Raw genomic sequence first — 14,131 nt, 5'->3', positions numbered from 1 at the left:
TAGATAGATACATAGATAGATACATAGATTGATACTAAAGAGATGTTAAGTTGTCTGCTAGTCATTTCTAGTCTTCTCAGCAATAGTATTGCACAGGTGAGATAGATAGATAGATAGATAGATATATAGATAGATAGATAGATAGATACATAGATACATAGATTGATACTAAAGAGATGTTAAGTTGTCTGCTAGTCATTTCTAGTCTTCTCAGCAATAGTATTGCACAGGTGGGTACTGAGATAGATAGATAGATAGATATATAGATAGATAGATAGATAGATAGATAGATAGATAGATAGATAGAGAGATAGATAAATAGATAGATAGATAGATATTAAAATAAAAGATAAACTGCTTTAGTATGTAATGTACATATAGAATGGATAGACAGTCACACAAGTAAACAAACAGGCAAAAAGTTAAACAATTTTTTTTTATTTATTCAGACTGAACTAAGTACAGAATTGACTGGGTTATTCCTTGGATACAGCAATCATACAGATAGACAGACAAACATGATATTTTACATATTATGTTATGTTGACTGAACTAAGTATAGAGCTTACTTGTTGACCTTTTGGATAGACAACACATAAACAGAGAAACAGACACACATAACATCATGTCTATGGACATTTAGGTAGACAAACTTACAGACATACTATTATATGTATTATAAGAGGTTTCTGGTTAATCTTTTAGATGGACAATCGTACAGATATGTAGACAAACATAATAGTCAGTACATATAATCTAAATGTAATATTTAGACTGAACTAAGTACAGAATTGACTGGGCTATCCTTTGGATGTGGCAATGTTACTCTTTCATGTTCAGGTTAGTTTTGATTTTATTTCAACCGCTAATTGTCCAAGTCAGTAAATATATAAAATTTATTCCAAAGTAAGAGAGCAGAAATGTCTTGGGATCAAAACAGGTCCATCAAATGCATATTTCTAGGAAACAGCGTAAAATGCAATAAAAAAATGACGTCAAACAATAAGATGACCAATGAGAGGGCAGTACGAATTTTACCATTTACCAATTACAATGTTCTTGTATTCTGGCCTATCATTATTCATTTAATTACATGACGTCATTTTTTTGAGGAACTTTACGCTGTTTCTATTTCTAATGGTATAAAACTGACTTCTATCAAATCTAGTTGGAGTATAATTTTGGGGAAAGTAAAGGATTATCAATAAATTTGCCGTTTAGGAGATCTTTTGTTGGTTGTAGAGCGGGTATCTTATACACCTGGTAGTAATTGCCAGCAGAACAATGATTGGAACTCCGAACAACATTTTCCTGTACAGGTGATCTATCTATCCAACTCTCTATCTTTCTAGCTGTCTATCTATCTATCTTTCTGTCCAGCTATTTTTATATATATCTTATACACCTGGTAGTAATTGTCAGCAGAACAATTATTGAAACTCAGAACAACATTTTCCAAGTTATTCATTTGTCATATATCTTTTAATCTTTCTGAAGTTTACGAAAGCATGAAAATTGTTATAGGTAAACAAAATTGAAGTAAAAAACGTTGTTCTACTATATAAAATATCTTTTAATCCATTTATATCTATATAATATAACACTCCTGGATGTAATTCTTGAATTTTTTTTTTTTTGGCATGCAGTGTATCCTTTAACCTGTATTAAGTTATAAAAAAAAATATCTATGATTTCCATAAATAATTGATGTACATACCCAATTACGATTAAAATTGCATCCTTTGTGTATTAAATATAATGGTTGATAAGTCTGGACACTGCTGAAGTGTTTAATCCAAAGTTAACAAAGGAGAGATTGTGGTAATAAACTTAAAGTACTATAATAATTTTCCTTCAATTGTACCTTTCCTCCCTGCAGTCTGCACAATTTGCCTTGCCCATAACCAGTAAAATTTATCTTACAATGCCTTATCCCTTCCTCACTGATATCTGCACAATTTGCCTTGCCCATAAACAGTAAAATGAATGTAAAATGTTAAAATATGCGCAAATAAATTGCTATATTACTCACCCTGTTGGGCATGATGGTCTTTAAGTAACATCCAATATCAATGATTTATTTCGACATTATTGTTGGTATCTTATCGTAAATCTGGTATAGAAGTTGATTTACCTATTATCTACGTCGACATTTTCATACATTAAGCTCTTCTGCAGATTTATAGAAATTCAGGGATCCTAAGTGATAAGACATTGGACTATAATTTGATGTACATGAAATTATGGAAAACAAAATCAACCATTCTCTAGATTAAAATTACTGGTTGAAAAGATTAGACACTAATAGTTTGTACAACCCAATGAAGATTAGATAAAGTCTGTGACGTCATAAGAATGAGGGAGATGATAAGAGAAGTGGGAAAGAAACCCCTTAAAAAGATATGGATAATCCCTCATTTTTATGACGTCACATTCTGATTTTTTGAGCGACATTCTCCCCTGCCTCAATTTCTAGATATTGTTTTGTGTTGATATAATTACGGCACTAGAGTTTAACAGGGGAGGTTGCGTCAAAATTAAAGTTCTATTTTGTGTAAATCTATGTTTCACTGTCAACCTAGCCTATATTTATTTACAAATACTCAAATAGTTGGCTTCATTAAAGATACTTTTATTCTTTGCAAACTTGGCATGTTGATCCGTACTAGTAAGATATGCTTAAAAAGCGTAGCTACTCTATAATAGATACCAAAATGTAAGTACGTCCAAAAAAAACATGTTGATGTTTAACATTTTTGACAACAATATTTTAAGTGATTTCATGTGATTCCTATTACAACCAGAGCTGGATCTTTAAATCATTTAAATGGTGCGCCAAATCGGGGTGCGCCGAATTTCAGCCAATTTCGTAAAATGCTGTGCACTTATTGGTGGAAAGTTGGCTCACCCCGATTTGGCGCACCATTAAAATGATTTAAAGATCCAGCTCAGGTGCAATTTTATAAGCGAAGCATCTCTATAATCAAGTCCTAAAAATGTAAGTATGTTGTTTAACATTAACCTGTATTAAACAGTTCTGCAACAATATTAAGTACAATTTTGGTAAAACATATGCATTTATAAGTATTCTTTGTTAGTTTGTCCAACCGCTTCAGAGCTTCGCTATTTTGGATATTGTTATCCTTGTTAAAATAAAGACTTATATGATTTGTTGAGCCACAAACGAGTTGTGGTTTCAATTGTACTAGTTGGCTTAGTTGGGTTCTTAAAACCATCTGGCAACCATAGCTGATTTAGCAATCCTATTTTTTTAAAGAATCAACCTCTATTCTATGCATATATGTAGCGAAGCTATTCTCACAAATAGTTACAAATGTCTGTCTGAAACATTTTGGTTAGACTTATGAGCACATATTCTATAACTTACTTTGTCCACCTAACCGTCCTTCATAATTGATAAGCATTGAATCTTACTTTGTTCGTCAGTTTTTTACGAAAAGTGTTATGTTTAACGTCATAAAAATACGCCTAAATCCATCTCTTTTTTAGGGGGTTTCCTTTTCCGTATCTTTGTTTTATCGGCCTGTTTGATATTTTTTAAAACTCTTTATTGTGTCCAATAAAAATTACGTCATAAAATACGAATGACCAAAGACAGGCCCGAATGCAATGTAATTGACCAATGGTAAATGTATGCTGGCCTATCATTGGTCATTTGTATTGAAAGATGTCATTTTTATTAAACACTATGCGATGTTTCGACATTTTTAAAAATTTCTATAAATATACTTTACTCTTATATTGAAGATGCAGCCTTCCTCGCTTACAATCTATTTTTATAGAGATGTAAAGTAAATTTTTTTGTATTGATAAAATATTCTTTTAGTATATTAGGTTTGGAAGCTTGAAGGCTTTATTTCAGAGAAACACAGCTTATACCAACAATGAAATTTATTCGGAAAGAAATCACGAAACCTATATGTGTTTTTCTGCTGTCATTGGGGCAACATATCGTAAAATTGACGACCTCTCCATCTGCCCCCCAAATATTATTTTAGATTTATTTCGCTTGCTTGTTATACCTTATTTCTTTTTTATACAAATTTATATATGTAGAAATTAACTTTTTGTATCATTAAAATTATTTTAGCATTTTTTGTATTGTTCATTTTTAAGAAGGTTTTTAATTTTGCGGATTCTGTATAAGGTACTTGTGTATTGGAAATACCACACATTTTATTACAATATTATAATGCATTTTCAGCTAGATCACTTTTTTCAACATTGAACTACCAGGGATTCTCAATGGATGATAAATTGATGTACACTAAAAATACAAACTAATATACAAAATTACTCTGTCTTTATATTAATACTTGCAGCTACGCCCCTAGAGGCCTCTAGTGGCACAAAATGTTTGTTTTTTTGGTTCACGTCTCTACTATACCAATCTATGTTGTGTTGAAATCTCTTGCGTAAAAAAAGTTAAATTTTTTTATGATTTCTCTTGGGAGGGTGGTGGTACCCTTACCCAATATAGTTATAAACCTTCCCGGGACCTATGAGAAGCTACCCTGTGAAGGAGAACCCGATCGGTTCATCTGTTAGTGAGATCCTTCGGTGCAGACAAACACACATCCTGTTACTTAATTATAAAGATTATAGTTATCATTCTTTAACTGTAATCATCCTTTTCAAAGTTTTGAAGAAAATAGAATGGAATATTATCTATTATTATATAGAAGGAAACACCTTTCTATCTCTAAACTTTTCTCTATTCAATAGCAGTTGTGCATTCGATATTAAATGAGAATACAGGGAAAGGTTAATGCAAGATTGTGTTTGTGTCCAGTAAGATCTCGTAAATTGTAGGGTTCCAGGACAAACGCAGGAGTCCCAAACTTCGGAGTGGACAAACGCAGGAGTGGTAAAATATTAATTTAAGTAAGTTTTTCTAAACAGGTTAGGTTAGTTTAAGATTTGAATATCCAAATTACCCCCCCGCAGGGGTAAGGCATTTTAAAAACCTCCTATGAGGTGGTTTAAAATACTTTAGGTTAGGTTAAGTGTCCATTCCTGTGTTTGTCCACTCTGACGTTTGGGACTCTGCGTTTGTCAAAGGACCAATTGTAGGTTCCAACTATTATTTTTCTAGAAGGTTTTGAATAAAAAAGTTGCTTTGTTATTTTCTGGGAGTAAGGGGACATTGGACTGTATGTAATACTAGTACCCAAAGTTTTAAGCTCACTCATTTGTTGGTATCAAATCATGATTGGTTGGTACAAGATTAGAGTAAAACACTAGAGGGAGAAAGGGTTAAATAACTGTATCTCCCCATCGCAACCACTCTGTGCAACCTTTCTATTGGGTCATTAAAAATCAATTAATGGTATCACTTAAATTAACACAGCTAAGTAGCAGAAAATAATTTAGAAGCAGACGAAAGAGGTCTTTGAAAAATGAAGGCAGGTAGTTGTCTGTATATACATCTATACTATAGATCTGTTGGTACAAACAAGCAATAAAAACAATTTTAATCTACAGAATCGGCAGCACTTCAATTTATCATCCATTGTCTTATCCCCGGAGATCTGCGGCTATTTTGCATCTTAAATAACATTTTTTTGCGTTAAGTGCCACTTTCAGTTTCTCCCAAAATAAAGTGTCAAAAGGGCGCAATTGAAAATATCTAAAGAGGGGTTAAATCGAAACAAGGACAAATATGGCAAAGGTAGCGCTACTATTGAATCTTTTTTCAACCATCTTGGCATTAGGTCTAAGACAATGGACGGTAAATGGATAACCACAAACTTATATTTGATCTAAGTCCCCAAAGTTTGTAAGTCAACATTTATGTGTATTAAAAGTTTGGGGACTGGTAAAATTTACAGTGTAATGCCCCTCTCTTCTTGTATTTTCTTCTATAAAGATACAAGCATATTTTCAAATTGATAGAAATTAATGAAAACATTATGATGCGAAAAATGGGCAAGCAAACCACCAAAAAATATAAAACACCCCTCATTTACGCCTATTTGTGATATATTCTCTAAATTGCACTCCTATACAAACACAAACTTAAGGTGTATTATCAATTCCACATTTTATCAAATTAATTAAAATTGAGACGAAGATGATTAAAGTCTCTCCACCGATTATAACGGCATACGATATAATAGCCAATGGGAGGCCAGTATACACTGTAATTGACCAATTGTAAAATTTATGCTGTCCTCTCATTGGCTATTCTATCGTATCACGTCATAATCTGTGGAGGGACTTTAATCATCTTTAATTAAGTCAGTTATAATAAATTATTTGCATCTCCAATGATTTTAAAATACCCCTTTTTATAGATTAATATCATTGGTTGAAAAGTTTATAAAACTTTGGGTACTTTTGGTATTTTATGGCACATTCAAACTTAAATGTGCAAACTTATGTAAAAAGATGCATCCCGCGGCAAATTACATTTTTGCGACAGTTTACAACCCCTAACTTAATTAAACTTCACCCCATTCTATATTTAGTTGAGTTACAATTGGCTTTGCCCCTAGAATCTTGGGGCTCTGTATTTATAGATTGAAAAAATAGTATAAAACCATCCATTGACCTAAATCTAAAATTAGAATGGCCTTAAAACATCCCGTGTGAAGCTTTCCTAAAATGGAGAACTCAATCGGTTCAGTACTTAAATAAATCCTAAGATTTAGATAAAAAAACTAACTACTTTATGCTGAAGAAAAAAAGAAACCTAACTAGAGGTAAAGTTATATAGTAAACTTTAAAATGTTGGATGAATATTAATAACGGCCCAATGAGGAAATATTGGATTTTACCCACCCCTTTAAATTTAGACCTAAAACAAGTGCAATTATGTTCAGTATAGGAAAGCTAGCTATTAAAGCTAACAAAATTTTTATTGCTTATTAATCATTTATTTATCCCTATTTTCTAAAATTTAAGTAAATTTTAAGTTAGAAACAAAGTTCAATTAAAGTTTTAAAAAGTACTTAAAAATAAACAACAAATAACACACTTACAAAAACAAACAATGTTCGTTTGTCTATCGTTCTGTTTATATCTCGGTTTGATAGAATGAATTTTCAAATGTGTAGGAAAAGCAAAGAAAAACAATTCTGCCAAATAAAATTGTAACTATTCAAACCAGGGATACTAAACTTTTTAATTGCCTATTGTTTAATGAATTTCCTATGAATTGCTGTGCAATTCAGTCGGTAAGACAAACGAACATTTACACTTGTTACTGAATACGTCTAAACAAAATTATAGATAGATTGTTGCAAAACTGCTTTTAAATTCAGGATACTATTTAAGGCATACTAACATTTAAAGACTGCTTTACTTAGATGCTTCGCTTATAGTATTGTACTTTGATTTCTTTGGTAGCGATTAAAGCTATCAGATACGGACGAACCGAGCCTAGTTATAGTAAATCTTCCCTTTTAAGACTACTGAGATTTTAAAATAATTAGAAAATTAACTAAGCTAAAGGCCTCCATAGAATATTCTATTTTTTCCCTCCTTTATATGAAAAAGTATTGCACTTTTCTTATGTTGTAAAAAAGTTCTCTTATAGTTTACAAGGATACTTCGGAAAAACAGAAAATATTTTGAGTAATATGTGATACATAATGAAAAAAAATTATCCGATTTGGCCTTTTAAGAATGACATTAGAAAGTTTTTAAAAGGGAGGTATTTTTAGCAATATTCCGAAAAGTAGGGTGCAGGCTTCCAGTCAACTGCGCTTATTAGGTCAAATGGTTCTTAAGAATGACAAAACGCATAACTAAGAACAGTTTGACTTAATAAAAGCATTTAACTACAACCGAACACCAAACTTTACAGAATTACGCGAATAAAATGACCATCTTTTAAACTTTTTTTATAAATTTTATAACAATTTAGAAAATTTTTATAAAATTGTGTATATTGTGATAACACCTTTTATTATCCCCGTACTAAAAAACTGCATTTTACTACTGGAAAAGAATAAAAAGTATTGTCTTTTAGCAGCAGAGTTTTTCCTTATATCAGTTTGTACGTCCGATCTTCCAAAAATGACGTCATACATTACAAATGACCAATGATAGGCCAATATACAAACTTAATTACCAATGGCAAGTAAGTACACATTTTATTGACCAATTGTAGGCCAGGATGACATAATTTTTTATAGGCACTATAGCTTCCCGTTTTGCTGTTTATCTACATATGTGCTATTCTAAGGCTTACTCTATCTCCCCTTCATTATTCTTGAACCGGAAGATTAATTTGTTTTCTCAGATTCAATATCCCTTTCTTTGCAAGATCATATGAAAAATAAAAATTTATCAAGGATTTTTGCAAAAAATATTTTGCTTGTTTTTTGTTGCAAATTTGCTCTTTTTATGAGTATATATATATCTTTATATCTAAAAATATAGCATTATTAATTTCTGTCAATCTTCTATTTAAAAATTGAGATATTTGACTGTATTTTAATTTATTTATATATTTTTAAAATATCTTTTTTTAGTCCCTTCCTTTAAAATGGAATCTTAAGGGATAAGACAATGGACGATAATTGATTTACATACCCAATAAAGATAATAATAAATGCTCCTTTTGCAGTCTTAATTATTGGCGGAAAAGTTTGGGCAGCAAAGCTTTAATTAAACGTTACTAAAAATGATAGAACGTTTATATTTGTTAAATATTGGGAACCAGTATAATTTACAGTCCAATAATCTATCCCTTCCTGTTTTGAAGTATCCAGAATAGAAAATATTATCAATTTATTTTATCCCAATTTTGTGAGAGGAATAATTCCTTGTGGAAACATTTTCTGCATTTCTATGACAAATTGGTCAAAATTTATGCAATCTCAAGTTTTGCACTTGAGATACTCTGATAAAATATCTACACATTTCCTTAAATTCTAGTGATGCCTTTCAGGGTGGGAGGAGACATTGGGCTGTTTATACACTAGTCCCCAAAGCTTTCTAATTAGTTGGCTTAAGAAATTGGGGATTTTTATAGAATCTTGAATGATTGGTTTCAAAACGCTTCAACCACTAATTGTAATCTACAGAATGGATAATTATGTGTATCATAATTGGGAATGTACATCAATTTATTTATAGGCCATTGTCTTATCACTTAGATCCCTGAATGCCTATAGTGCTCTAATTCATATGGATTCGATAAAGTTTTAAGTTTAGCAGGAAAGTTTTTTTATATGATATACATGTCAAAAAATCCTTCTGTGATGACTTTTCGAGCATAGCTTCGAAACCGTTTAAAATCCGCAGGATTAAAACCGGTTTTTATCCATACTAAAAAATCATGTGTAGTACCGTATAACAGATATTTTTCTACTGATACTAAAATTAATGGTCAGGGCTATTAAAACTAGTTTAAATATCATGATTTTTCATTCTAATATCCGCGGAAAGCTGTCTCTTATACGATGCGAAAAATATCTATTAATCTCCAATTCTTATTTTGAAAGTCAAAGACTTACCCCATCCAACTTCGCACGCCTTTTGTTATCATTCATTCTTTTATTCCATCCATTTTGCACTTAGACAAGAGTTGGAAATTTGGCCCAATTATACTTCAGACAAATTCAGAATTTGCACTTTGAAAAAAAGTAGAGATATTTATTTACTTGTTTTTACTGCATTTTATTATTTTTATATAATTGTATCTTTAAAGATCATGAAAAAGAACATTTTTATCTACCTTTCTAGATAGCCAATAAAATTTGTGCATGCAGTAACATAACAAACAGAAATATAAAATATACATCTATCTTTTTATCTATCTATCTATATAGGAGAGCTCAAGTAAATTTGTACCAATTCGCTGGCATCATCGAAATCAGCAGAAAAAAATATCTAACTATTTATCTATATACCTATGTGTCTATGAATCTATCTATTAATCTTTCCATCTATCTATCTATCTAGGAGAGCTCAAGTAAATTTGTGCCAAGTCGCCAGCATCAACAAAATCAGCAGAAAAAACTGCAAGAATTTGCAGAAAGTCTTGCAAGAGACTCGGTAGCAAGACAACAACAAAAGCAGGTATACCTATAAAGACTCAAAGAGGCAATATACATTTTTATTTAATATTTTTTTTCTATCAATCAATTAATATATATGAAATATTCTTTACAAGGTTAACTCACAAACAAAATATGAATTTTACTTTTTTTTACAATTACAAATTGTTTGCTTTCTTTTTCTTTACATTTTAATATAAAACTTAATTTCATAATAAAAATAGATTTAAAGGATATTTTACAAACATTTTCGATAGTCTTTAATTTTCATACATTTTTCTATATTTCATTATATGGAAAACTTAGTTATCAATCTAAAACTTCATCATACCAATACCCAAAAAAGTATTTGCATTCAGACAGACATACATACACATATCTGTAACTGTACTATCTACAGTTGAAACTTCTAGATGAAATCTGATAATGTGAATATTGTCACAATGCTATTACTATTGGTTTTTTAAGCTTTTTAGTTCATTTGTTAATTTACAAATATTTTTAGGAAAGAGAGAGAGTGGAGAATGCGAGAGATGATCTGCTCCCCTACTTTCAACCTTTAATCAGCATAGCTAGCGCCAATTTCAGTAGCGGAGGAAAATTGTACCAAATAGAGAACACTACTGCAAGTGCCCTCACAAATCAAAGGTAGATGACTATAACCACCTTAATACTGAATTAAAATTAAACTTTGGGTCATGGAAAGAAAACTAAGTTGTGGGTTTCATCGTATTTCTACAGTAGATTTTGAAAGGTTAATTTAGGTTAGGTTAGGTTTAGTAAATGTTAATGATTGCTCCGCATGGTAAGAAAGTATGCCCCGCAGGGCTAGAGCGCCCCACAGAGCTAGAAATAAGAGAAAAGCTACTGTGAAAACACGACGAAACCCGCAACTTAGTTTTCTTTCCATGATCCTAAGCTTTATCTATAATGAAAACATTCTTTAAAGTGTATCTCGATAAAAAAATCAAATGTATGCCAGTTATTAAGTTTTTGGCAATGTGACTACTATCAGGGATCTAAAGAAATAAGACAATGGCCGATAAATTGATGTACATCCCAATGCTAATACACAAAATTACTTATTCTGTATATTACAATTAGTGGTCGGATAGTTTGGAAACTGAACTTAAGAAACCAACCAATCAATCCCCAAAGTTGTCAAGCCAACGAATAAGAAAACAGTATTCAAAAACTTTTGGGACTAGTGTAATAAAACAGCCTATTGTCCCTACTCTCTCTAGTTTACTATACTTTCAATGATTCAGTTACAGTTTACAGACAGACAGTGTCCCAAACTGGTTTAAAATTTAAAAAGTAAAAAAAAATTTAGGTTAGATAATGTTGGAGCTAGTGGGGAAGACCCTGACACAGACATTGAGATCTGGGACTCTCTGGTCACTGAGTGTGCTGGATACAAGCGTCAGAGCTGCAGGTTCCAGGTGGCCAACCATCTTCCAGATATCAGGTAAATATTAGTATATTAGTATTAAACTTAAGCTTTTCTTACATGTCTACATGATGTATTAAAATTTCCTACAGATCCGCCACCGTTTTCCCGCCGACCGCCGACTGCGGCGGCTGGCAGCTGCCAAATACAGCTGCGGCCGCTGAAATTATATTTTGATAATTTTATTCTAGCTTCAAAAATAAAAAAAATTACAGCCGTTTGAAATTTATAAGTAAAAAAGGACCTAAAAACAAAGGTTTGTTAAATAAAAGGGTGAAGGAAGCGAAAATTGACCTTGACTTACTTAAGGTCGGAAATTCATCATAACACAGGGGACTTGCAAAAAAAAAAATTAGCCCTCTAGCTCTAATAGGAACTGATTAAGGTGCGGCAAGGGGCCCGACTGTAAGGGGTTAAGGCTTAATCAAAATATCTTAACATATATTGATAATTTTTTTTGTAAAATGTCTATATAAACATGTTATCAAAAGATATAAATTGTTATTTGATAGTTATTATCGCATTATAGACAGATTTCCGAAGATCTTAAAATTAAAAGATTAAGATTAGCTTTCTTAGCTCAGTGGGGCCGAAGGCTTGGGCTAACACAACTGGTACTCATTTTATGATTTCTATTTTAATATTTGTTGGAAATTGCCTTTAATATGATTCTATACTATGAAGATAAAATATATATATCTTTAAGAATTGTATGTATAGGTAATTTATGCAAAATCTAGAAATACAATTTATCTCTTATTGGCCTGAGATTAACATTTAAATTAAGGCTTAAAAGAACATATTCACAATATTAACACATACAATGATAGATATTCAACAATTTTAATTATAAAAGTTAAATGCATGGATTTTAGGGATAGGTCAATATACGATTGCTGTGTGCCCTCAATTATAAAAAAATATTGATGGAAACTAAAACTGCTATTATGTACCTAGCAAGATAAATAAATTTTCCCACGTTTTTAAGCCAATGAATAAAAGAACTTTATAAAATTGTAGCTACCTGTGTATTTCACTGCTTAGGGCCCCCCCCCCCCTCTGATGGCAAAATAAATTAACAAATTAAATTAAACTAAAATTCCATGACTCTGAAACAACTAATTACCTTAAATCAAAAGTTCATCGATAGAAATTAATTAATCATCAAATGAAATATCCTTAAAATTATCTCTATCCTCGAGTATTACTTTGTTTGTTTGTTTTTCTTCGCTTTTTTCCCTGTGTAAAGATCAGTTTCCGTTTTAGGGTTTGTCTTTCTCATATTGTCGGGGATAACAAGAATGACAACATACATAACAGCTGTTTTTTATCATAAGACTTTCAGAGATCACTTTTACTGACATATTGAATCTTAATTTTAAAAAGTAAGAAAAAAAAGATATTTTGATAAATTCTGAAAATTTCAATTTTCATTGAGAAGTATAGAAACTAACTTCTTAGAAATTCTTTTATTTGTTTCAACAATTTATTCAAGAGCTTTCAATTTAAATCATATGGGAGGGAGGGGATATTGGACTCTAAATTATACTGGTATACAATGTTTTATAAGCATATTCTTTCATTCGTTGGTTTAAAAACTTTGGGTACTTCTATTAAATCCTGATTAATTGCTTCAAACTAGCTGTTTTAAACTTTTCAACCAATAATTACAGAAGGGGTAAAATTGTTAAATCATTAAAGGATTACACCGACTTTTTGTCCATTTTCTTATCCCTTAAGATACCTGAAGATAGTTAAATAGAGGGAAAGGAAAGAGAGAGAGAGAGAGAGAGAGAGAGAGAGAGAGAGAGAGAGAGAGAGAGATAGAAAGAGAGAAATAGAGAGGGGTGGAGAGAGAAAAGAAAGAAATAGAAAAGCGCGAAAATGAGAGAATAAAATAATAATTTGAAAGATTGTATAAAAAAGAATAAACAATTTTGAAATTGTTTTATTAAAATATTTACTCTAACCCTCATTTGACATGTTTATCCAAACTTCAGACAGACAGACAGACAGACAGACAGGCATTCAAGTACTTTGTGTTATAGATTAACTATAATCCCAGTCTAACATATTTTAGACATGTTTATCCAGTACTTAGTATCAAGCTTTTCATAACATCAGATAAATTTTTAAATTTTACAAGTATAGCAACTTTATTTTACTATTTGACAGCTAAGTATCTATAATGATTGATTGTTAAAGATTTTTCGTGAGACTATTCTCAAGTAATTGAAATGTGTTCTTTTCTTTTAATGTAAAATGGTTAAATCTTAGTTTATTTCATAAAATTTTCCTTTTATTAGCTAAAAACTATAAGCAAAAGTTTTTGTATATCAACTTATCCTGTTTTATAAAGTTACTAGCGGTTTCGCCCCTAGCCTCTATGGGCTTTGCCCCAAGAGGTAATTTAAAAATAAAAAAATATGAACCTCTGGTACTGCAACAACTAATTTTAGATTAACTGCCTAAAAAATGGTGGGGGGGAATTTCTAGTTTTGTGAAAGGTTGGGGTCTCCCACGCCCCAAAAAAATAGCCTAAATCCACCACAGGACCAGTAGGTATATTCCCTGAAGAGTAGAATCCAATCGGTTCAGTGGTTACTGAGATCTTAAGAGATAGACAGATAGACAGACGGACGAACAAACA

At 31.3% G+C, this 14,131-nt stretch overlaps 1 protein-coding gene across 5 annotated transcripts in view; it reads left to right on the top strand.

The window, feature by feature from the left end:
• LOC145322853 (uncharacterized) overlaps window positions 1–14,131 on the top strand; it is a 55,008-nt gene that overhangs the window by 3,732 nt on the left and 37,145 nt on the right. For 4 of the 5 annotated variants that reach the window (XM_080165176.1, XM_080165177.1, XM_080165175.1 and 1 more), the window contains 5 exons: window positions 774–840; window positions 1,222–1,319; window positions 9,937–10,053; window positions 10,537–10,679; window positions 11,365–11,499. In XM_080165176.1, the coding sequence (XP_080021302.1) occupies window positions 774–840; window positions 1,222–1,319; window positions 9,937–10,053; window positions 10,537–10,679; window positions 11,365–11,499 (560 nt within the window). Of the gene's footprint in view, window positions 1–166; window positions 231–773; window positions 841–1,221; window positions 1,320–9,936; window positions 10,054–10,536; window positions 10,680–11,364; window positions 11,500–14,131 lie in introns of those variants that run through there. The other variant, XM_080165178.1, reaches the window with a different exon arrangement.

Source organism: Acartia tonsa, chromosome 6 (genome assembly GCF_053477335.1).
Source record: "Acartia tonsa isolate MP-2025a chromosome 6, ASM5347733v1, whole genome shotgun sequence".
Taxonomy (NCBI): domain Eukaryota; kingdom Metazoa; phylum Arthropoda; class Copepoda; order Calanoida; family Acartiidae; genus Acartia; species Acartia tonsa.
The sequence above is the reverse complement of the archived record's forward strand: the minus strand, read 5'-3'. Positions and strand labels throughout refer to the sequence as shown.